Source organism: Phalacrocorax carbo, chromosome 7 (assembly GCF_963921805.1).
Source record: "Phalacrocorax carbo chromosome 7, bPhaCar2.1, whole genome shotgun sequence".
Taxonomy (NCBI): Eukaryota; Metazoa; Chordata; class Aves; order Suliformes; family Phalacrocoracidae; genus Phalacrocorax; species Phalacrocorax carbo.
This window is the reverse complement of record NC_087519.1, coordinates 45,030,857-45,055,293: the sequence shown is the minus strand read 5'-3', so window position 1 is coordinate 45,055,293 and position 24,437 is coordinate 45,030,857. Positions and strand designations below refer to the sequence as shown.

The 24,437-nt window shown below is 42.3% G+C and overlaps 1 protein-coding gene across 5 annotated transcripts in view; it reads right to left on the bottom strand.

Moving 5' to 3' along the window:
• TSC22D2 (TSC22 domain family member 2) overlaps positions 1-14,949 on the bottom strand; it is a 33,262-nt gene extending 18,313 nt beyond the window's left edge. For 3 of the 5 annotated variants that reach the window (XM_064457786.1, XM_064457788.1, XM_064457787.1), the window contains exon 1: positions 12,238-14,949. In XM_064457786.1, coding sequence (XP_064313856.1) covers positions 12,238-14,231 — 1,994 coding nt within the window. In that variant the 5' untranslated portion in view covers positions 14,232-14,949. The remainder of the gene's footprint in view (positions 1-12,237) is intronic. The other 2 variants (XM_064457784.1, XM_064457785.1) reach the window with 2 other exon arrangements.
• Between the last annotated feature and the right edge of the window lie 9,488 nt (positions 14,950-24,437).

Below are 24,437 nucleotides of genomic sequence, written 5' to 3'. Positions count from 1 at the left end.
CTGTCTCAAGAGTACAGGGTGAGAAAGTCTGGCAGAGGCATTCCACTGATCACTTGCTTGCTCTGTTGAGATGCTGGCATCAGCTTTCCCCTGCTCTGGGAGCTTGGCTCTCAAAAATGACACTGATAACATTTTTCAGTCCCTATGAACACTAGAGAACAGAAGAAAGCCACTTTTAAGAAAACTGCTAATGAGAATGCTGCATGGACAGAGCAGGTTAGATCAACATTAATAATGGTCAGGCCAGATAGATGTAGCGAATAATATGAGTATTTAGTGAGCAAGAGTTGGAAGCTTCTCAAATGTTCCAGCCCACCCTGAACAAGAGTAGTCACTGGTATTACCACATGCCCTCGCCTGAGGACGATCACCATTCTCCTCAGTTATACAGGAGGAATCTCAATTTCTTCTCTTGTCCCAGCACTGAACAGTTGTAGAAAACACTTTTATACTTACTCACCACTGCATTTTAAATCATAGTCAAAGCCTTTAACAGTCTTGTACCAAATTAGAACAGACGCACTATACCATTTAATATCTTCACTGAACAGACCTGAGGTGATACTGATTTGTGAGACAAAAGGTGATCAGGCTTCACTTCTACACTCTATTACCTGACAGAATAACAGCAAGTTTTCTCCCCCCCCGCCCCCGCCAAAGGATTTGACTATTGACTATGAAAATCTGGTTTAAAAACCAAGAAGCATTTTGACAAGATAGTAAATTCAAACTCACTTAACAGATCACAATAATTTAGTACCAATAAGTCTTCTGCAAATACAGTTTCTAGCTGTAAAATCAGGATAGTCTCTTCTTCTATATAATCCCGAGAACAGCTAGTACAAAACATAATTTAGCACAGGCATTTCATACATATTTGCTTTACAGAAGCTAACCAGACTAGATGTGCTAGGTGGAGCTCACCTAGTTATTCACTTAAGCCTACTAAGTTTTGCTACTAGTAATTCAAAGCCTTCTCTGATTAATACCACTTTGTAGTCTGCCTTTCATGCCTCTGGTAGACGCTAAATCTGTAGAGCATAAGGACATGAGAAGTAAGACATTTCCCTTGATTTTATTACATTCTTTGAAAGCACAAGTCCAAGTTTCTCTAACGAAAGAGTTAAAGTTTACATATACTAGCAAACATTAATGAGGCCAGTAGGACATCATGCTTCCTGTTCAGAGCCTCGGATCAGTAAAACAGTGGCACTTTGCCTTAAGACATAACTGAACTACAGCAGTCAGTAACTGTGTTAGGTAATAATCATTCAGTATTTCTGAAGGAGCTTTGCTGAAGAGTTCAAACAGTAAATTCTGATATGACTGATACTAATAATGGAAAGAGCAATGCAAGTGCTCATCCTCTAAATTTCTTCTGATTTCAACAGCTGCAACTCAAAACTCTAGGGTCCAATTCTCTTGAGTCCCAGAAACTGGTCTCCAAACCTCAGGAGTCCTGTATAGTAGACAATTCTGTAATCAGAACAGTTTTAAGGTCGTTCAGGACTCACTGATTATCTTTTCCATCCTCTGCATCCCATCCTCCCACTTTCCAAAGCCAGACTTGGTGCACTCTTAGTTCACTCCTGACTAGTACTTCTGTTCCAGCCAGGTAACCAATGCTCTCATGCTCTTCCTCCCTGCTAATAGCATCATCGCCAATATGCTTATTAAACCACTGCGTGCTAATAAAGCAAGGCTGTATTGTGAAGGCTGTCATGGTTATCACTAAGGCTGAATTTTAATTACAGACTGTGTAAGGACTAATCTGAGTGATTCTGTTCTCAAATGGAAACACAAAACAAGTATAAGATTTCTCATACTATTGGCTTGTCTTCTCACTGGGCAAAGTTAACCTTCAGTTCTTGTAGAGAAGATACGAGACAGTGTAGTTCACATGCCACACAGCTTAGCTTAAAAAAAAAAATTCCAACAGTAGATCACATTTCCAAAGAGAAACAACTAGATTAAAAGTTTATAAACTTAATGGCAATACAGAAAGTCTTTGCTTGCTTGACCCATTCAGGGATTCTTGCCGCTATTAAGAAAAGCCAGACAGCCCATCAACATTATCCATGTTTGGATGCACTGAGACAAGCTTTAACAAAAAAAAAAACCAACAAACAAAAACAAACAAAAACACCCCACAAATAAACAAAAAATCCAACCAAACAAAAAGAAGGACTTCTTGAAAATAATTTATGTGGTCTAAAAAAGCATCTTGAACTTTACCTCACAAAGGACCGGAGGCCTTCAGCATCTATTGTAATTTGCCAGTGGACATCACTATGCCTTATTATTTTGCAAGTTATCCATTCAAGAGACCAAGCTTGGAATGCATTTAAAAAAGCATAATAAGCTGGATGAAAGGAAGTAGTAAAAAACACCACAAATTCCATAATTCTGAATTTAAAAAATCCATATTTGCTAGTATTGCATTATACGTACAAAAATCTGGAAGAGATGTCAAAACTCTTAAAAATACTGACTTTTACACAACTTGGCTGGTAAAGAAAAAAATGGCATCGGTGCATCCCCAGGAGGAAGTCAGGCAGAGGAGCCAGGAGACCCGCATGGATGAGCAAAGAGTTTCTAGAGACGCTCAGATGGAGGTTCACAGTATGTGGAAAAAGCGACTGGCCACTTGGGAGGAATATAGAAATGCTGTCAGGGTATGCAGAGATGCAACAAGGAAGGCCAAGGCCCACTTGGAATTAAATCTGGCAAGGCATGTCAAAGATAACAAGAAGGGCTTCTTTAAATACACCAGCAGTAAAAGGAAGACTGGGGATACAGTGGGCCCACTGCTGAACAAGGAACAGGCCCTGACGACGCAGGATGCAGAGAAGGCAGAGTTACTGAATGCCTTCTTCGCCTCGGTCTTGACTGCTAAGGCTGGCCCTCAGGCATCTCAGCCCCCAGAGAAGAGAGGAAAAGTCTGGAGAAAGGAAGACTTACCATCAGTTGAGAGGATTGGGTCAGAGATCACCCATGCAAATTGGATCCTCGCAAACCCATGGGCCTTGATGGGATGCACCTACGAGTGCTGAGGGAGCTGGTGGATGTTCTTGCTGAGCCACTCTTCATCATCTTTGAAAGGTCATGGAGGACAGGAGAGGTGCCCGAGGACTGGAGGAAAGCAAATGTCACTCCAATCTTCAAAAAGGGCAAGAAGGAGGACCTGGGAAACTATAGGCCAGTCAGCCTCACCTCCATCCTGAGAAAGGTGATGGAGCAGTTCGTTCTGGAGGTCATCTCCAGGCATGTAGAGGACAAGAAGGCTATCAGAAACAGTAAACATGGATTCACCAACGGAAGCTCATGCTTGACCAACCTGACAGCCTTCTATGATGGCGTGACTGGCTGGGTCGATGAACGGAGAGCAGTGGATGTTGTCTATCTTGACTTCAGTAAGGCATTCGACACTCTCTCCCACAGCATCCTCACAGGCAAGCTAAGAAAGCGTGGGTTGGATGAGTGGACAGTGAGGTGGATTGAGAACTGGCCCAACAACAGAACTGAGGGTCATGATCACTGGGGCAGAGTCTGGATGGAGTCCTATCACTAGTTGTGTTCCCCAGGGGTCTGTGCTGGCTCCAGCCCTGTTCAACATATTCATCAATGACCTGGATGATGGGATAGAGTATAACCTCAGCAAGTTTGCTGATGATACCAAGCTGGGAGGAGTGGCTGATACACCAGAAGGCTGTGCTGCCATCCAATGAGACCCTGACAGGCTGGAGAGCTGGGCCGAGGGGAACCTGATGAAATTCAAGAAAAGCAAGCACAAGGTCCTGCACCTGGGGAAGAACAACCCCAGGCATCAGTACAGGCTGGGGGCTGAACTACTGGAAGCAGCTCTGTTGAGAAGGACTTGGGAGTGCTGGTGGACAAGCTGACCATGAGCCAGCAACGTGCCCTTGTAGCCAAGAAGGCTAATGGTATCCTGGGCTGCATTAAAAGGAATGTGGCCAGCAGATCGAGTGAGGTTATTCTCTCCCTTTACTCTGCCCTAGTGAGACCACATCTGGAGTATTCTGTCCAGTTTTGGGCCTCCCAGTTTAAGAATGATGCGGAACTGCTTGAACAAGTCCAGCGGAGAGCTACCAATATGATCAGGGGGCTGAAGCATCTCCCTTATGAAGGAAGGCTGAAACACTTGGGTTTGTTTAGCTCAGAGAAGACTGAGCGGGGATTTCATCAATACCTATATGTATCTAAAGGGTGGGTGTCAGGATGATGGGACTAGGCTCTTTTCAATAGTGCCCAATGACAGGAGAAGGGGCAATGGGCACAGGTTGGAACACAGGAAGTTCCACCTCAATATGAGAAAAAATTTCCTTCCTGCGCGGGTGCCAGAGCAGGGGCACAGGCTGCCCAGAGAGGCTGTGGGGTCGCTTCCCTGGAAACATTCGAAACCCACCTGGGTGCGGTCCTGTGCCCCTGCTCTGGGTGTGCCTGCTCAAGCAGGGGGGTTGGACAAGATGATCACCAGAGGTCACTTCCTACCCCTATCATTCTGCGACTCATTAATACGTATGAACATATTATTGTAGAGGATTAGGCTCCTACTGCCTGCTCTGCCCACAGAGTTAAATTTCCTCAAACCTATTGATGAAAGGGAAAGCTACTTATTGTTGGTCAAAGTGGCTTTGCATAGTGGAACAGCTGGCTTGAGTATTCTCCTTCAAAGAAAACAGCCCAAAAATGACATTTTTTCACCCCACTAAGTTGCAGCACAGCAGTTTCAAATATTTCACTTGTCTATAAATACAAGTGGTTCCTGTTTTTCTGACAACAGGATATTTCAATATCTGTGGGGGGAAAAAAGCAAGTGGAGAAAACAGATTTAAGCAGACTCAGCCAAATCCCACCTGTCCTTACTTAAGTGACATTGGCAAAGAAAGCATCTATTAGCAAACATTTTAAATTAAATACTTAGCTTTTTAAAAAGATATTAGAACCTAGACCATGTAATGGTACGGTTTATTACATGGTATATCATAAATGTATTTGTCTGCCTTTCCACACCACTTACAACTTTACTACTCTTCAAGTTTCCTGCCAATCTGCACTCAGTGAAGTGCAACCTAAAGCGGTGTCAGTATGAGCGCTTACCTTTTGACTTAAAGAAACAATATTTTTGAAAAGGCATTTGTAGGGTTGGTCAAGGTCCTTGCACCCACTGAACAGTGTTCTACATAGCAAACGTTCCCAGGAGCTGTCATCTACATGCCTACAAAAACATCTGAAAAAACCTGACAGAAAAGCAAGCAAGGTGGGTTTTTTAACCTTCATTTTTGATCACACAACCCTCCAATAAACCAACCAAGTTAAACGTGCTCTAGATGGATACAAAATCTTCAGGTACTTAGTAAACCATTATCTCATTTCCTATCCATTCTACACTTCTTCACTGCCACCTCACATACATACCACACTCATCCTCTCCCAGAAAAAAAAAATGGGTCAGGACTGTGCCCTTGCTGCAAAGAAGGTGCAGGGTGTCCTGGGCTGCATTAGGCACAGTATTGCCAGCAGGTCGAGGGAGGGGATCCTTCCCCTCTCCCCAGCACTGGTGAGGCCACACCTGGAGGACTCTGTCCAGTGCTGGGCTCCCCAGTACAAGAGAGGCATATACTGGAGAGAGTCCAACAAAGGGCCACGAGGATGATGACAGGACAAGAAAGCATCTCTCCTATGAGAAAAGGCTGAGAGAGCTGGGACCATTCAAGCCTGCAGATGAGAAGGCTCAGGAGGATCTCATCAATGGATATAATCACCTGCAGGGAGGGTGCAAAGAGGACAGGGCCAGGCTCTTCCTAGTAGTGCCCAGTGACAGGACCGGAGGCAATGGGCACAGACTGACACACACGCTGTAGGAGGTTCCCTCTGAACATCAGGAAACACTTTGTCGCTGTGAGGGTGACCGAGCACCGGCACAGGCTGCCCAGGGAGGTGGTGGAGTCTCCATCCTTGGAGATGTTCAGAAGCCATCAGGACACGGTCCTGGGCACCCAGCTCTGGGTGGCCCTGCTTAAGAGGGGGGTTGGACCAGACGACCCCCAGAGGTCCCTTCCAACCTCAGCCAGTCTGTGATTCTGTGACTGGTTTCTGCTATTGACATTGACCCCTATTTCAGTTTGTAATCTTAAGGAGTACTAGACAAACATGCCAGTTGCCATTATGATAGACAGCTGACACCTCTCTATGGTACTAGTTAATATTTCTACCTTACTTCTGCACCGTTAAAAGCATTCAAGCAAGTTTCACGATACAAATGCATTACTCCTGGTTTCAAAGGGAGAATAGATATATACAAAAAACCTCTTGGGATAATTTTGCATGACAAAAAAAAATGTAGAGACAAGCATCCAGCTGTCCTTCATGTGGCTCAGTAACTCACCTGCCCTGCGTGAGTAAAAATAGATTATCCCATAATGCAAAGAATTTACTAGCACTCAGTACACATTTGTATTTATAAAGCATAAAGTTTAAAGATAGAGGAATTTTCAAGAATATGAATTAAGATACAACCTTACACTGCACTTCAAGTGACCTTTTATGTCTGGAGAACCTTCTCAGAAGACAGTAGCTTTAGCGGTTACTATAAATACTTCTATCTTTACACTTTGTCAAATATAGGAATAAAAGCAGACACATGTGGCTGACAATCTAAATTTATCTACCAGAACTAAAACAGTTGTACTTTAGCAGGAGTTCTCATGGAGGTTTCTTATGGAATCTTTGCCAACACACAGAAAGCGCAAACAAGGTTTGCATTTTCCATGAGCAAGAGAAGCTGCTAATCACCAGCTTTAAAACTGAAAAATTAATATATAGCCTCAACATGCAACAGGCTGATACTCAAATATCTAGTACAGTAAGAGGGAACAACTTTTTATTATAGGGTCACCTGAAGTCATAAAAAGATTATCAGCACATCCTGTAAAAATGCACAGCAGGAGAGAATTTTCAGCCCTTCAGTAGTTTGATAGCAGTTTGCTAGTCCTGCCTGTTCAAAAAAAACTAAATACTTGAATATTCAGCTTTTAACAAGTTTTTTAAAAAGCTTCCATGAAACATATGCTGTTATTTCTACCATACAAGACAGCATTCAGAAAGAAGCTATGGAACACTTGCACTCTTCTATAGAGGGACAGGAAAAAAATTAACCCACAGCAGCTGAGCAGAATACTTAGGAGTATGAGGTACAGAGAACCATTTATGTCAGAGCTGGTACACTACAGTCTTTAAAACAAACTGAACTGTTTCACTTTGTGGATTTCTTTCAAGTATTTTCCCCTTCTTCCTTTTAATAAATATCTTATCTGAAACACTTAAAGCTCATTAATTTTAAGAATGTATTGGCTCCTCCTTAACAAAGGTATTTGAATGTTTAAACTGGGAAATAGCACTGTCAAAAAAGCAACCACATTCGTCTGTTTAGATGCCTCATACATCAAAAACTGAATGCATGGCAGGATAGATTTTCCATAATCTAGAAACTGGTGTGGTGCTGGAGTTACCTTATGCAATTTTTATTATAGAAAGTACAGCAAAGAGTGAACAAAACTAACTCGAGTTTTGTTTGCATTAACCATCATTTGATACCGCCAACTGTAACATTCACCTTGGAAGTCCTACCTTAACTGTTTTTCAAATGCTGTAGTTCTGGCCATCAAACCGAAGGCACTCATGACTGGGGCATGTCTGTCCATGTTTCAATTCTCATCTGCTTCTACAAACACTCAAACAGAATCCTTCAGGAGGAGAGCTCAAAACATTAAAGTCTGCAGCAGAGCTCATACCTCTAGTAAGTTTATGAGCAAAGTGAAGAAAGGGACAGCATTCAATAATAATGCAATTCAAGTATTGCTTACTGGTACATATTTACAGACTACTTTTTTTTTAAGGAATACAATAAAATATGCATTTAGGGCAATACATAAGGAAACTCTTATGAAAATTTCATTAACGCTCATGCCCAGTTTTGTCCTTATATTATGAACACGGTCTCAAGAGCTCAGTTTTATCAATAGTTAGTACACTACACAAATACATGATTTAGCTGAGCAGAGAGATATATGCCATGAAGAGGTCTGCACAATCAGGTTTTCAACAGTTTAGCTGCTGTAGTTGACAGTTCACAATTGCAGCCATTCATGAACTTTCCTGGAATACAGCCTGCACAGTTCAAGCTGGTCAGCTATCTCTGGAAAATGATCTATACTCTGCTCCTTTTCCAACATGCCTAGTAATATTTTGCCCCAAAAGTCTGCCAAACATGTAGGAGGTTTGAACAAGCTTTCTCAGTCACATTCTTTTAACAGAGGCAACATATTTCTTTTCCCCCAAGAGCCAAAATAAAGTCAGTAAGCCAGCTGGAATATTATGCTTGTCAACTACAAATTTGTGTATACGTGTGCACAAAGGTGAGCAGAGAAACTGACAGACACTGATCCTGAAATCCCCTCAGGTGCTCTGACTGCCCTTCATCCAAAATAATTAGCACTGCTGCTAAAGTCCAGCAAATGAAGAGTCAAGGCAATTTTGAGATTCTGCTTCTGTTTTTATAGTATTTGTCAGACTCCAAATTCAAAGCGGATTGCAATATTCACATCTGCCTCAATAAGAGTACTATTTCCTCCATCCCTGAATACTGATGCAGTTTATTCCACTTGTAGCCACACTTACAGAGGAAAAGTATGTTATGCTGTAGATCTTTCATAACTTCCACAGACCATATTTCTTTTTTTAAGAGCTTAGCAATTTAGACACACGAACTGAAAAAAAAAACAGCTTCACTATTTAAAGGAAAGTTGTCACCTGCCGAAGGTTTGTTTGGGGTTTTGGGGGTTTTTGTTTGTTTGGTTGGGTTTTTTTGTTTGGTTGGTTTTTGGTTTTGTTTTTTTTTTTTTGGACCACCTACCTGCCCTGTCTTGCCCCCAGGTAAGATTCCTTGATTAATTGATTCTTCATTATTCATCAGATCAAGAAACCACAGTTTTGCCTAGACCACTGTAAAAGTGTACTAGACCATTAGAACAGGAAATTAAAGGTTTTCAGGCAATGTCTTGCAAAAAAAGTCAGTTCTACATAGATACATAGTTCTGTATAATCTATTATCTATATATATATATATATCAGGCTATATAACCTTACAGCTCTACCACCTTACACGCAGTTTGATTTCCAACAGCAGACCATACAAAGAACTTTTTGCAGGAAGATGGGGACCAATCAGCTTTTTATATCAGACCTATCTTGTACTTACTGTATTTCTCACATTCCGTTTTCAAATAACTCCCATCCTAAACTATTTTACCTTTAAAACAGTTCCTCTTCATATTCAGAATGGAGAATGACTTACTAGATAAATCCAGGATATGCAGAGCTGTACAGTATTCCTTGAGGAATCACTATTTTATAGTCGTCTTCTAAGAGAATGATCCACACAAGTTTCAAGTATGTACCAACATTTAAATATAACTGAAGGTGTCAGAAGAAATGTAGGCATCTGCCAACACACTGATATCCCCCCTCCCCCTTCCTGGGTATGTTACACATTAATATTCAGATAAAAAGGAAAAATGCTTTCCACAAATTTCTAGCTCTTATGATCACAAAGTAAACTCTCTAAACAAAACCAAGCATTAACTTCCTGAACGTGCAGGCAGTCTGAAACAGTGACTCATAATGTGTGAACTCCCTTTGTGCCTTATTAGTTTTATCAGTGTCAACCCTCAGCCTATTAATGACACTTGAAGGTCTTCCTTAACTATTTCACCACTGATTTCAGTAGATAAAGCAGCTGGGCGTAAACCCACGGGACTAGGTGTGTAATTTAAATGGCTGGAAAGAGGTAAAAAGCAGGAGCAAAAAGAGAGCAGCAGACACGCAGGAGACAGTTTTATAATAAAGCTTTCTCAGTGAGTAAAGCAAATAAAACTAAAGTAGTAAAACAGCCTTAACAAGCTGCTAGGTTTTTATTTTCTCCTTTCTCTGCCTGAAACCAGCAGAAGTCAGGATACTGTCTGAAGGGAGCAAAGAATAAACTTAGATATACTAGCTCTGTACCTCCTATTTTGTATGAAGTCTAGGCCTGTTTAAAGTAAGCTTTTCTTTCTTATCAGTATCACTACTAAAGAAAGCTATTCCAAGCTGGGAGAGACTCTCACATACCATACAGCTCCTTGCTTAGTGGATCACTTCAGCAAATGACAAGGTTTTATCACCCAGTGCAGAAGCAGGCAACTGAGAAGGCGGCATTTCTTTTCAGACAACCACAAGTTAGTTTCTCTACTTAACATCATAATGTGGCACATAAAAAAGTACTCTGCATTTAGAGTCCATTCCTATTTCTTACTTGTAGCTCTTATAACCAAATTTCTGAAAAAGTTTCTTTAGAAACAAGCAATGTGTGAAGCAATGCTGCAAGGTGGCTCGAGTTCAAAGACATAAATATGGAAATAACTTTAAAAATCACTGCTTGGGGTAAGAGTAGCAAGAACCATCTCATGAGTGGGCAACACAAAGTTAGCAGCCTACAATATTGAGTAAGCAGGACAAGTTTTTCCTTATCATTATATAAAGTGATTAATTTGTCACAAATAATTATGTCTGTTACTAAGATTTATAGAAATATTAAGTATTAGAAGCTATGCAAAATACATTCCTTTTTTTCTGACTCCTTAATCATCAGAATGATTAAACACAAGACCAATCATCTTCTGATAATATACCAGGCTATGAGAAAAACCCTACCAGCTTGAAATCTAACCTTATTTGCACAAAGAAGAGTTTGTCAGCTGGGTCAGCAATCCTCTTAAGGTAGGCACAACTGCTAGAAAATTTTAACTGTTTAACTTTTTCGTTTAAGTCCTTTACCATCTTAATCAGAACTAGCACAACTCTCTATAACACAGCTTTTGCTTGCATAAAGGCATTAGCAGAGTTACCATCTCAAACACAGCATTAGCCGAAGCTCCAGCGAGCACAAGGCCTGCATTACTGCTGATTTAACTCTCCAAACATTAACTTGTCTTTGAAGTACCTTCTCCATCCACTACAGCCTAACCCCCCATACATAGCAGCTTTACTAAAAGGCGCTCCAAGCAACACTGACTGTGTTGTCTTGAAGTCTGGTATTCTCCAAAGGTGAGGGAAGGCTTACAGGATAATCAGCCCATCAAACCTTCTCATAACAGTGTTACTCCAGTTTTAAAAAAATACAAATACATATAACCCACACTTACTTTTTTTCCTCCAAACTGCAGTAATCCCAACAGTAAACATTACTGACATTAATTCAGTGCTCAAACATTGCTTTCCCTGAAAGTCTTCTCTCAGATAAATCAAGAAAGAACAGTTTCAGCCATCATTCTACCCTTCAGAGCAGTCTGACACATCTATGGGAATAAAAGTCACATACATGCTTCCTTTCTCAGATCCTTTGACTAGTCTGCTCATATTACACACCTTTGATAGAACTATTAGTTCCAAACTACTTTCCTATAAAGAAAATTAATTTTAAGGTTGTATTTTCCACTGTGTCTACACTTTTGCTCGAGTAAGTGGCGTCCTTTTTATTCCATGCAAAGGACCATTATCTGTAGAGCTTTCACTATTTTAGGGCATACAAATTCATATCCAGGTGCAAGTACTTTCCTTACTAGCTGATACTATAAAGTGCAAAATCAACAGCAGGATAAAAATCAAGCATCTGCGTTATAAGCCTTTAAGTTTTCCAAGATACCTCACCTGATGGCCCTGATAACACTACACTTCTCTTTTTAACAACACTGCAATACAGTGGCATCGATAAACCCATTTTAACCTGGCTGTCATTCCACTGTTTTATGCTGTACTCAGGGGAGTACAGACTTCCTCGCACATGGAGCATTTAGGTGCAGAAGGAAAATTTTCAGTCTTTGATTTGGAAGAATTCACATTATTTCTGAACTAAGCAGCTTTCAGGCTACCTTCTGCCCTGTTTTGAGAGAAAATTAATCACACTCACAGCCTGAGAACAAGTACAGTTCACTAGTTGCCTAAACACCTTGCTATGTTTTGTACTCTTAAAAAAAAAGCGTCAGCCCAGGTAAATTTCAGTTTTCAATACAACTTTCTGAAAACATGAACTTACAAAAACCACTTGACAATAACTTGAAAGTTGAGGGTATTTCTCCCCTGAAGAAAGACATTTTTATGGTGTTATAAAATAATTCATACCTGTCTTCATCACCATCAACAGGAATAGATATGCCAAACACAGAGCTGGCAAGACTGTTCATAGGAGTACTTGCAGGTAACTGAAGAGGATTCGCTAGAGTGTCTGGAATGGGAGGCTTCACAAGAGGTTTATTTTCAGCTATAAGAGAAAGTGGTGGCTGAGGTAGGGGTTCTGATTTTCTTCTAGTATCATCAATCTGGCCTATTAAGGATTGCGCTTGAGTCTGAAACTGTCCGAGGTTTGACTGTGGCAGATTTGCAGGTACATTAGGCGTGCCTTGCATCAACGAGTGTCCGATGTGCTGCGGCTGGACAACGCTGGTACTTCGGCTGACAGAAGTGTGGCTAGTCAGCTGGGACTGAACCAGCGTAACAGGGACGTTTGGCATAGTAACAGAAGCAGTGGTAGACACACTAGGCACACTTGTACCGGGCACAACCGCAGGCACGTTCTGAACTCCAGAGACCACAGCATGGGGAGCACCAGGCATTCCAGACACTTGACTGCTTCCACCCATTTGATGCTGAGTCACAGATTTCTGTTGCACAACCCCTGTATGTCCAATGCCTTGCTGTACCACACCTCCCGGTTGCGGAACGGCAGTTTGACTAGCTTGTGTCTGGCCACTCTGCATTAATCCTGATCCCTGTCCGACTGCTTCACCAGGCTGCGCTGACACCCCAATCACTGGCGCTCCCACAGGTGAAGGATTTTGGCCGGTCACCTGCCCCACAGGAAGGCTGGAAGCCACAGTACTTGGAACAGAGCCCGTAGTAGCCTGTTGAATAGCTCCTTGAGACTGCATAATTGTCATGTGCTGCATGTATTCGGTCTGACCAGAAGGTTGTGTCGGCAGTAGATGCACTGGTGGAATCTGGGACTGAGAATAAGCAAATTGTTGCGGCTGAGTCACTGGTATGTTTGCCTGCTGCACCTGCTGCTGCGCCACAGGAATACTTGGCTGCCCTATTGTCACATTTGGAGGTGCCATGCCTTTCCCGTTGGGTCCAGCCTGCGCAACACCCTGCGTATTTACCTGTGGCTGCGATTGCTGTGGCACCATCATTTGCTGATTTGGTACCGAAGCCCCAGAAAACATAGGCTGAGCAGTACTTTGAGGCATGGCCCCACCTATGGGTTGTTGCGGCTGCTGTTGTTGCCCAATGACAAAATTAGGTTGCTGTAGAGAGGATTGGTTCATTTTCTCTGTCTGGAGCAGCTGTGACACAGCAGTCAGGGAACTGTCAGCTATAGAATCGGGGCCATGGGCTGACGTTGGTACAGCTGAGACCACGACGGAACCTCCTGTGGCGCCGAGGCCACTGTCCCTCTCTTGAGCAGCCTGCTCGAAGGTGCTGCTGTGCCGAATGCAGTCTCCAGTCCTGCCCAGGACACCACCACCATCTGAGTCCCGGTCATAATACTCCATACACGTCCATCGTCCTCGCCTGTAGGGCTCCCCTGTACCATGGTCCAGCTTGATCACCCTGAAGCGTGAGCTGCATGCAGCAGCCACTGTCTGAGACATTGTCCCAGGAGCAGCAGATGCGGAAGGCCCTGAAGAGGGCAAGGCGGTCTGAGCACTGCTGCCTCCTGCCACAGCAGTGCCAGGGGCAGCAGCCGGCAAGGGCACAGCAGAGCTCTTGGGCACGGCCCCCCCATTGGGTGCCACAGCTGGCGGAGCTGCAGCCACCCCACCAGCAGCCACAGCCAGCTGCCCATCCAAGAGGAGGTTGGGAGAGACGCTGCCAGGAGTTTCGGCCTCGCCCACATTGTTGAGAGTCTCTTCGGAGGAGCTCCGCTCGCAGACATCCTCGGGGCCGTAATCGGTGGCTCGGGAAACATCAAAGATTTCAGAGGACACGTCCTCGGTGCGGGACTCATCCGGGTCGTCCAGGCTCTCGGTGTCCTCGGTGATGCTGCTGGCCACCTGAGCCGTGGTCACGCTGGTGATCTGGAAGCAGCTCTTCTTCTTGGCCGGCATCTTGGACATATTTCCTCCGTGGGGAGGGGCTCCGCCAGCCGGGACGAGGCAAGCGCGGTGCCGGGGCGGGCTGTCACGGCGTGCCGGCCGGGCCCCCGACGCTACCGCACATCCTCCGGCTGCTTCCTGCGGCGGGCAGGCGGGCCGCGGCGCTCCCGCTGGCGGGCCGCGCGGGGGGCGGCGGGGCTCCTCCTCTTCCTCCCCGTCCGCAGCCCTCCTCCCGCGGCCGGGACGCGGGCCTCCCTCCTCCTCCCCGCCGCAGCCCCCGCTCCGAAGGCGGCGGGACCGGCCGAGCGCCCCGCGGTTTCCTGCCGGCCTCGGCGGGGCGCGCGCCCCGGGCGGGAGCAGCGGCCGCAGAAGCGGGCCCGCCCGGTGCGAGGAGCCCCGCGGCAGCCGGGTGAGGCCCAGGCGGCCCCGTCTCTCCCCCCGCCCCGCGCCCTGTCTCCGCGCTCTACCTGGAGACCAGCGCCAGGCGCATCCTGCTCGGAACCGGCCCGCGGACGAGCCCCGCTGGGAACGCACAGACACAGCCCCCCCTCCCCGGGGCTGAGGGCCGGCGAGGAGGAGGAGGAAGAGGCAGAGGAGGAGAGGCGGCCCCGACGCGGACGGCCCCCGCTCCGCTGCGCTACGCCGCGCCGGCCCCGGGAGCGCGGGCTCCGACTGCAGCTCCCCTCGCCCAAGATGGGGCTCAACTTCTCCTGCGCTGCACCCTGGGTAGGGCGCCGGCCACGCCCCCGACGCTGCGGCGTGATGACGTCACGCCCGGACGGGGATGGAAGGCGCGGGAGGCGGAGCGGAGTAGGCCGTGCGGTGGCTGTTTGGGGTGTGCCTCCTCCCCCCCGCCTTCCCCCGCTCGGATTGGTCCGTCCCGGGAGCGCGGGCCGGTGTTGGCGGTTGGGCACGTGCTTGGCGTCCCTCGCGGCAGCCCCGGCCTGAGGAGGGCGGGCGTCCCCTCAGTAGACGCCGCCTCTCCTCAGGCCGGGGCTGCCCGTGGGGTCTTACGAGAGCGACATCCCTTTTGTCTTTTTGCATTAAGTGTCTAATGTACGGTTACTGCAGGAACGCTACTAATAGAGCACTGAGGCCTGTCCATAAATCCATCAAGCAATGGGTGACGGTGGCTGTTCATCCCTCCTGCCAAATGGCAATTGCCCCCACACGACAGGAAGTTATTTCAGAAACTCGCTCCTCTAATTAATAGCATAATCATGTTTTTCAGCCTATGTTTATTTACAGCCAATTTCTAGTCATTTTATATTCATAAAGCTAACCAATTCCTACTTCCCATAATTGAGAGCAGCCTTTCCCATGGTCATTCTAACAGCCCTTCTCTGCATGATTTGCAGTTGGAAACAATCCCTCATACGGAAAAGCGAGCGGGACTGCACACAGGCTTGCCAATGAGGCACGGCTGGTATCACATCATAGCACTGTCTTTTCACTGTGTCTATTTAAACTGCATTTCCTGCCAGAACCTCTTTTGTAGTTTTTTTTTTTTTTTTTTCCACAGCTACACCGTGCTGGTGGTTCATATCCAAACCATAAGGAGCCTACCTTTGGTGTCTTCCGATGCTTACCTCTCATAAATGCCTGTTATGATATGCAAGTCCACTTTTTATTATATATCATTTCTGTTATTCCAGCCACCAATGTCATTAGGGTTTTCCTGTATGATAATCTGGTCCCAGTTTGAACAGTCACGCCTTGCAGCTGTACCATTAACCCATCCTGGCTTTTTGTGTAAGGTCACAAAGTGCTTTAAAGACCAGTTTTAAAGTATGTAAGATCCCCACTACTATCTTCCCTTCAGTTCAACTGTTCCCTTTAAATGCAACAGTTCAGCCAAGTTCTGATCTATTTTGCAGTTTTGCGTGCTAATCCATCTCTTCTGTATCTGTTTTCAGTAATATTTTCCAATATGACATCATACCAAATACGTCTCTAGCTTCAACAGAGGTTAATCTTACTGTAAGTGTTCATTTATGTTAGAAATGAGTTTTGAGTTAATCTGGCATGAGCCACCTTGATAAATTTATCTATTAAAATCATGCATGCTGATTACAATTCTTTGGCAAATGCCTTTCCACTTTTTTGATTTCAACTTTAGTTTGAAGTTCTTATCAACCGTGCTAGCCCCAATTCCAGAAAACTTTGCCAACAGGTGTTTGGGTAAGTGTCTGTTCATGTTATTAGTGTCTCCATTAGTCACATATTTCAAACGGTCAGAGCTTCTATCCTTGAACTTTCTGTCTTCATGATCCTGTAACACCTTCTCCCTTCTTGTCAGGGAGGAAAGAATTCTGTTGGTCACCTAAGCCTCCATTTCTTTGAGCATTGCCATCCTTTTCATCAGCCTGGTGAAGATGCTCTGGTATAATTCAGTGGGAATCTGGTAGTGGTGTTTGACCAAACGTAGAAGATAACCAGTGGGTTTTCTTCATTAGCCTCAGATCAATGTCCCACAGTTTATGTCCTGCCAAGTAAAAAGCCCAGCTTTTCTGGGTGTACCCTGAGTAGAGGACTTGTCCCTTCATCTGTTTCCACACACACTGGATAGTCTTTGTCAAGTCCTGAATCTCAGGTTACACCCCATTTGTTCTGCTTTTGGTAAAGCATTCTGTTCTGTGGTGCCTTGTGAATTCTTCTCATGTGTGTAACATCCTTGGTTTCTGTGTCTGTGTGGATACAGTGTGCTAAGACCTGCTTTTCTTCTCATCTTCCTCAGCACTTTGTCTTCTGCCTACTTTTTACACTAGTATGAATCTTATTTTTGATTCTGTTTCTCTTTGTACTAGCTCATCCTTTATTATATCCTGCCTACATATTCTTCAAACTCTGCCTTCTAGAGTTTCTTCATTCTGCATATGTTAGGAGATGAAGAACTCTGTATGTGGCATCTTTTTTACTCCTTAATGATTTTGGATTCCCATCTGAACTCCATTTGTAATTCTTGGATTTCCTCCTGGTGTACAGGACTTGCTGCTCCTGATACAACATGAGTTCTGTCAGGCAACAGTTTCTGGAGTAGCTTCTACCAGGTACCCACTGGAGGACAAAGCATACTCTTTATCTTCTGTCTACTGCCATCTCTCAGCCCTCTGATCAAATCTACATTATTGGAGTTCATCTTTTCTGTCCAACCCTGACTTTGAAGAGGGAATAAACTCAATCCCCCAGAATTTCCTCCCAAACAAATTCCTTCCAACGTGCAAATCTTTGTTTCTTGCACCCTCATCACTCTGTGATTTCAAATATACAAATGTTAGAGAGGAAATGTAACGTACACAGTACAAGATCTCTAAAAACTACTAATATCATCCTAATACAAGTTGCAATGTTAAAACTTGTATTTCAATCTAAGAAATGTCTTATGTCCATGAGAGAGTGTATTTTTGGCACAGGACGTGAGGCATTAGACCTTAAACCTGCCATTAGCCCAGGAGCTATTAATCCTTATTCTGCAGCTCAACCAAGTATTGATAAAAGAATGGAACTCTGTATTTAGGCAGAGAGGGCAATGCTGCTTTGGCAAGTTAAGTTTCATTTTAACAGGCAGCATGTGGATTTGTCTGGGAGTTTTTAAATTAGTCACAATGACGGTGGATTAAAAAGCCAGGGGAAAGTCATATGGCCAAAGATGTATAATAATGCAACATATTATACAACACTACTGTTTATGCCACAGATACCAATGAGGTCAGCAGGAGTTCTGGGGGTTTTTTCAGGTTAGTATGAAAGCTGTAGGGAGGTGAAGCAGCTGGGATTGTATGTGATGTAGATCTTCTATAAATGATGATGATAATCTTTGGAGAAAATTTCACAAGGGCAAGGAATAGCCAGCTACATGAAACAATAAAGACTTGACATAACTTTTGTGTATGGATTTTTAAAATTTCTTCATTTTCAGATGGAAAGCATTTGGGCATATTAATCCAATACATTCAGGACAACATATGATAAAACCATTCTGGGTAGGAATACATTTTAAAAATGCTGTCTGCACACAGATAAATAATAGGCATAGATGCAGGATGCCAGAACATAAGAGTGAGTGAATACAACAAATACTTTTCAGTCAATCAGGCAGTCTGTGCAGGACTGTTTGTCGTGAGCAAAGGTGGCACAATCTCCCCCAAACTGTAATATTTAGCATTTTCTTTGCTTTAAAATAGTACATGTTAAATATACAATGATACAAGGTAGTTGTGAAGATTCTTATTGATCGACTATTGGATTTCTGTGTGGTATTTCATCTCAGTAAAACGTGAAATCAAAAAAGTCTCCCTCAGGAAGTGACATTTTGAAAACATTCGAGGGAGCCTTAAAAACAGAGGCAGAAGTTATTCTACTAGACCTACCCCTATAAGTGATCTTTCAAAATTATTATAGGAAGGAGGCTGACACATTGTTAGTGGGATGATGTTCTTTCCCACCACGTAGATATACAGACCCATAACAGATAGGGTAACGCTTTTTTTAACATTGAACATTGAACAACTACCAGTAGGCTGTTAAACAGTAGGCTGCTAAGCTGTAAGAACAGATGTTTTTCCTGACAGTGCAGTAAACCAAAATGAAAAGTTCTTTTCATTTTTGTGCAACTACTGTATTACTTCAGTATATGAAAATACACATTAGTAGAGTAGAGTGGTCTTCTAATTTAGTTAGGTCTGAATTTTCAAATAGCAAAGATGCTATTTAAGAATTCATTAATTTGTAACTGTTGCTGTTCAGAACAAATTAACCTTTGAAATTATAAAATTCTATATCACAGATTGAAATAGTTGTTTTCTAAACCTTCCGTTCATAAACTGTGTATATATGAATATTCTAACATAACCTAAAATGTAATGAGGAATGGGCTATTTGGCTGACATTTAGTGTGGTCTAGCAAAGGAGAAAGGGAAATTCATAAAAGGTAAAATAGGGGAAGGATGAGGAACAAGAATGAACAAGATAAACCGATTCACTAACAAACCAGAAAGGTTTCTGAAAAGTCAAGTATAAAAATTGCTGCAGCCCATGGCCAGATTAGCCAAGATATACACAAATAATCCACACAATGGCCTTGGCAGCATTGCACCGATAATATTTTTGCAAGGTTGAATTAATGCCGAACAATATTCTAGTATGTTGGGCACAAACATACTGATATTTTTATTAAGCGTCAAGCATGTATATATTTCTCTTTTGCCTTCAAGAAAAACATCTGCCACAGTTAGTTAAAAGAAATTCCCACATGACTCCTGTTTGAGTTTCTGTGTCAACTGTATGGGACTCTCGTGGTTTCTGTGTGTATGCGCGCATGTTACTGATTTTTTGAGATCTGGCAGGGACAGATTTAGCAGGCAGTGGTGAGGACAGCAGGCGCCTTTTCAGTGCTCCTGTGTCGTGTAACAGAGAGTTTTGTGTAACTCTTCCACACCTTCCATTGCCTTCTACCATTTCACATTTCACTAGGAGGATCCCTTGACAAAGTTGCACCAGCAGTGAGAGCTATTGGCGGCTTTCCACACTTGTGGGTCTACTGTTTGGGGACTGCAGGTGAATTTAGATATTTTGGCATTTAAGGATACAAAAGACATGTCTCTTTCACAAAATCTCTCAGCCTCAAAGGCTGAGAGTGAGGAAATACTATCACAGATGATAGAAAACTGTGTAAAGCTGTAAAGACTCAAACACTGACCCTATGTACGTATCCAGTGAAAACGGTGCTAAAATGTTCTGTTTGTTTGCTTATATGATTTTAAATGGTGGTCCTTCCCACTGATCATAGCTTAAATCTGTATATCATTCAGACAGGGATAAAAGCTGTTCATTAAAAACCCTAAACACTTAGGGAGTTTACACGGGCACACACATGCTCACATCTAGAGTTGTATGCATGCGCATATAAAGATGTATATTAATAGGTGCCTATGTAAATTTAAATTTTTGAAAATCACTAATGATAGCACTAAAAATATTTTTTTTTAAAGAAAGATGTAGGAATTATCAAAGGCGGTTGGACTATTTACTGGTGTCTAGAGTTCACAGGTTCAAACTTCTGAGCCTTTAATAACATTAGGTGATTATTGCTGAAGATAAAAAGCAGCCTGGGGAAGCAGTGTGATCTAACAGGTAGGGCATTTACCCAAGTATCAGGAGTCCAGACTGAAATTGTTTGTGTGGAAGTCAGTAGGAAAAGTTCAGGGGATTAGTTTTTTAACTTCAGGCTTACACCTAAGTTGGTATTTATCTGCAGTGTGGCCTTGTCCAGGTTATTTTTCCTTCTTTGTACCTCTTTTTTTCCTCTCCCATCTATCAGCCTGCTTTGTCTGCAGATATAGAAAAGTCTTCAGGGCTCTGCCTGCCTTTTTTTGTGTGGTGAGTATTGAGACCTAAATTTTAGTCAGGCTATGTGGTACTGTCTTAGAAATAGTAACATACTGGCACAATAACGGACAAGTGATAAGCAATTCATTTATCACTAGATTCTTTTCAAATTTGAACAGAAATTTAGGACTTACTGAAAATGGAGCTTTCATGTATGTGAATTGAGGTTTACGAGTTTAGTATTTTAAGAATGTCCTCCCTTTCAGATGACTCTTCTATCTAGATCCTGCATTAACACCTTACATTTTAAAATAAACAGTAATATCAGAAATTCCCTTCACTGTAAACTGTACATTTTCCATTTTATTAAACTAGTGGTGCTAGAGAGTAAGATATTTCTCCAAATTGTTCTTGATCTTAAAACTCGTCTGAGTTACCACAAATGATCTCAAACCAGACTGAGATGCAATGGTAATTTGAATTTCAAGCCCTTTTGAATTTCAAGCTACAAGACATTGACTGCAAGACCTGGAAGACAAATTCCAGGTTACAGATTGCAGGAGGGAAGAAGGGCATAGAAAAGGGCAAATTAGTTACTTGAATGTCTAAGTAGGATTTTTACATTTATAAAGGCCACTAACTATCAAGAGAACCAGGGAATAGTAGCTGCAGTGTTTAGCTTTAGGCTCTTCTTAAAGTCTCATGTGACAAAAAGCATGGAAATTTCCTCTTTCCTGACCCTAATAAAATTGCTCTTCTTTGTCTTTGCAGCGTTTGTTGTCTTCTATATGCAAAATAATAGACACTAAATCCAGCAACTGATGAAAAAAATTAATATGAGGAACAACTGAGAACAAATGGAAACTTGCACACATGGAAACACATTTAAAGTGCAAATAGAAATGAATAAATGTTATGAAAACTCATCAGTTGTTATCCTGATCCTGACCTCTTTCAAGTCAATGGCAAAAGCCACTAAATGTCAGCAGGAACCGTGTTTTACTTAACTGAGATATGTTCAAATCTAAGACGAACATTTGTACAGATCAATGGACAGGTCTTTAGCATAATACGCTTTTCTTCATGCTGGGTACCTTTACTTTTTCCACACCATCTTGTGCTGCACCTGATTGTGCAGTTTGACCGGGAGCAGTCCAGGGCAGGTCTCTTCCTCCCTCCAGCATAACATGTCAAAGACCATTGTGCACACCTAAAGAATTATGTAAATAATTTAGGGAAATTGCAGCATTATATGGAACAGTTGCCTAAAGAGTGCTGTTTCACCAGGGGAGTCTGAGGTTGCCTGTTAATAGACTAGTTATTGTCAATTGCTTCTGGGCTGTACAAGCCCCTGTGTGGTTTTCATCTGTTTGATTTGGCTGTTCTCATTTACGTGGTTGTTCTCAGCCTTGCTCTCTGCTGTATTTTGAATCATTTGTGGTTTAGAGGCAGAAAGAAAAAGAGAAATATAAGTCAAATCTGAGCTGCAAATCCAGTTTGGGATTGTAATCCTTTCTTGATGCTGAAAAAAAATGTATGTATTTTGAAATCATTATAAGGCAACTGCCATGTGTTGGCACTAGCAATGAATTAGTGCTGCAGGAACAACGCTTTTAGGGAAGGCATCGAGAAGATCTGGGTTTAGTGCATTGTTTAAAAGCCAGGAAATAAATCCTGGCTTTAGGATAAATAAGCCAGGTTGGTTTGTCTTTTCTTTCTCAGTTTGAACATGGAACAGTTTGTAAACTCTCCATATTCAGTTAATACAGTGGAATGCAATGAAATTTAAAGACACGCAAAATTTCTTCAATTTGATGTATAAATAGATTACAGCATTTTCAGCATTCCAGTCTTATGATCAAGTGGAATCCAGATCAGGTTTCATTTAACCTAGTTAAAAGAGCAATGCAAATGGTTTCAGATATCTTATGTGGAGTTCAGCAGCATATGCGCTCATATATTTCAAACTCATACTGAGTAAGGACTAATGTCAATAGTGGAGAAAATCCATATCTTTTAAGGAGATTTTGTATGTCTTAAATCTTCTGTTTAGCATGAGTATATTTTAATGGGACATTTCATTAATCCATTGCTGGATTTCCTGGAATCTGGGTTGCTTGTTTTCTTGAATAATTCTTCTTTGAACAGTAAGTAATCACTTTACTTTGTGTATAAACAATTAGTCAGGTTTTTTACCAGCTGTATCAATTATCTCTGAGTGTTAAAAGCATGAATAATGGCAGGGCATTTATTTTTTTAATTAACATTAGACGTTGTCTAAGCAAAAAGGGAACGTACACAAATTTCAGCTAGCTAGTCAGACAGTTTAAATAACCTGTGTCATTACTTGATCTATAGTTATAGATCAGTTTTTGGTATGGAGTTCCTAAAGTGTAGGTCCTTAGGTAATATTTGTAGCGTAAGAGTAAGAGGAAGTGTGGAGTAGGAAGATCACCTGTTTTTCAGATGAGAGACCAGTTACAGAGTAGACATTAAAGCGATTGCAACTCTATAATAATAATATTTAGATGGCCTGTTTAAATAGACTTTCCAGGGAGTCCTGATTGTTGGGAATGGTGATGCCTGTGCTCTCTAACTAGCTGAGACAACATTCATTTGGTTCAAGATTGTGAGATACCCAGGTTCAAAGGTGAACCTGTATCTATTCCCCTCACATTTCACTTCAACAAGCGCAATGGCTTTTCTTCCCCTTTTTATTAGTTAAGCATGCATTCAAGAGCAAATATTAGAGCTAGACAAATAAAGGTGTGTGGGAACGTCTACATATTTAGGTTCTGAGTAGCTTTTGACAGACCTATTGCTACCATGTCATGTGGGAATCTGATTAGCCAAAGCCAATTCCCTGGCCTTTTGTGCATAAACATGCTACATAAAACTTATGTTCTGCAATACCTGCAACTTTTCTACAAAAGCACAAATATTGGTTTTGTAGTGGATAGTGGATTGATGGATTCTCTGGCTCCAAATGGAAGCTGTATACAAAATATATACAAAAAAGTAATACTTCGGTGTCTAATTCCTGCTTCTCTTATCGGACTGTACAGGTACTATAAAAGCCTGTGACTTTGCACCTACTGAAACACTCATGCTGCCAGACACTGCCATGATGTGGTGAATATAGGCCTAAATTCTGTTCACATAGGTCTCTGTTTTTCTGCTGTTAATTTTGTTTTGAAACTTACCTAAGTAGTTCCACTGAAATAGAACAGTCAGTGAAATGGAGAGATTACTCAGCAAAAATAAAATTGTTGGAAGTAGGTAAGCAATAGTTGGTTTTGTTTATCTGTATTTTGTACTGTAATTACTATTTTATAATGGAACAGTTCCATTATAAACTTGATTAAAAGAACAGGCATGATTTGCTGTCTTTCATCATTAATGCTGAATGATCTCAGTGTATATCTGTGTGTGTAAATTTTAAAAATTTCTGAATTTTCAAAAAAATTCACAACACTTCCAGAGTTCTGACTTGGGAGCTTGAGAAAAATGAGAAAACAGAAAATTTGGGGAAGTGAGTATTCTGAAGCTTGTCAGAAGTGGTACAAGCTTCCTTCTGGGTTAAATGAAAAATATCACAACACCTAGAAAAAAATCACTACTAGCATTTCCATAATAATCACCTATTTCATGGCAAGCCCTAGCAGTTTCTGCATTAGGAGTCTGATCATTGGAATTGTCCTGAAGGTGTTAAACAGTGTGAAACTCATAAGCAATACATTACAAAAGCAGTGATACACTACGCATTTTCATTTGGAGGAGAATTTTTTTTCTCAATTGCATTGTAAATAAGTCGTTCCATATGGATAAAAATTAGCTTGTAAATTTTGCAAGTTAAGACCATAGGGTGTTTTTCTTCAGGGGCTTATATTCTGTTAAGGC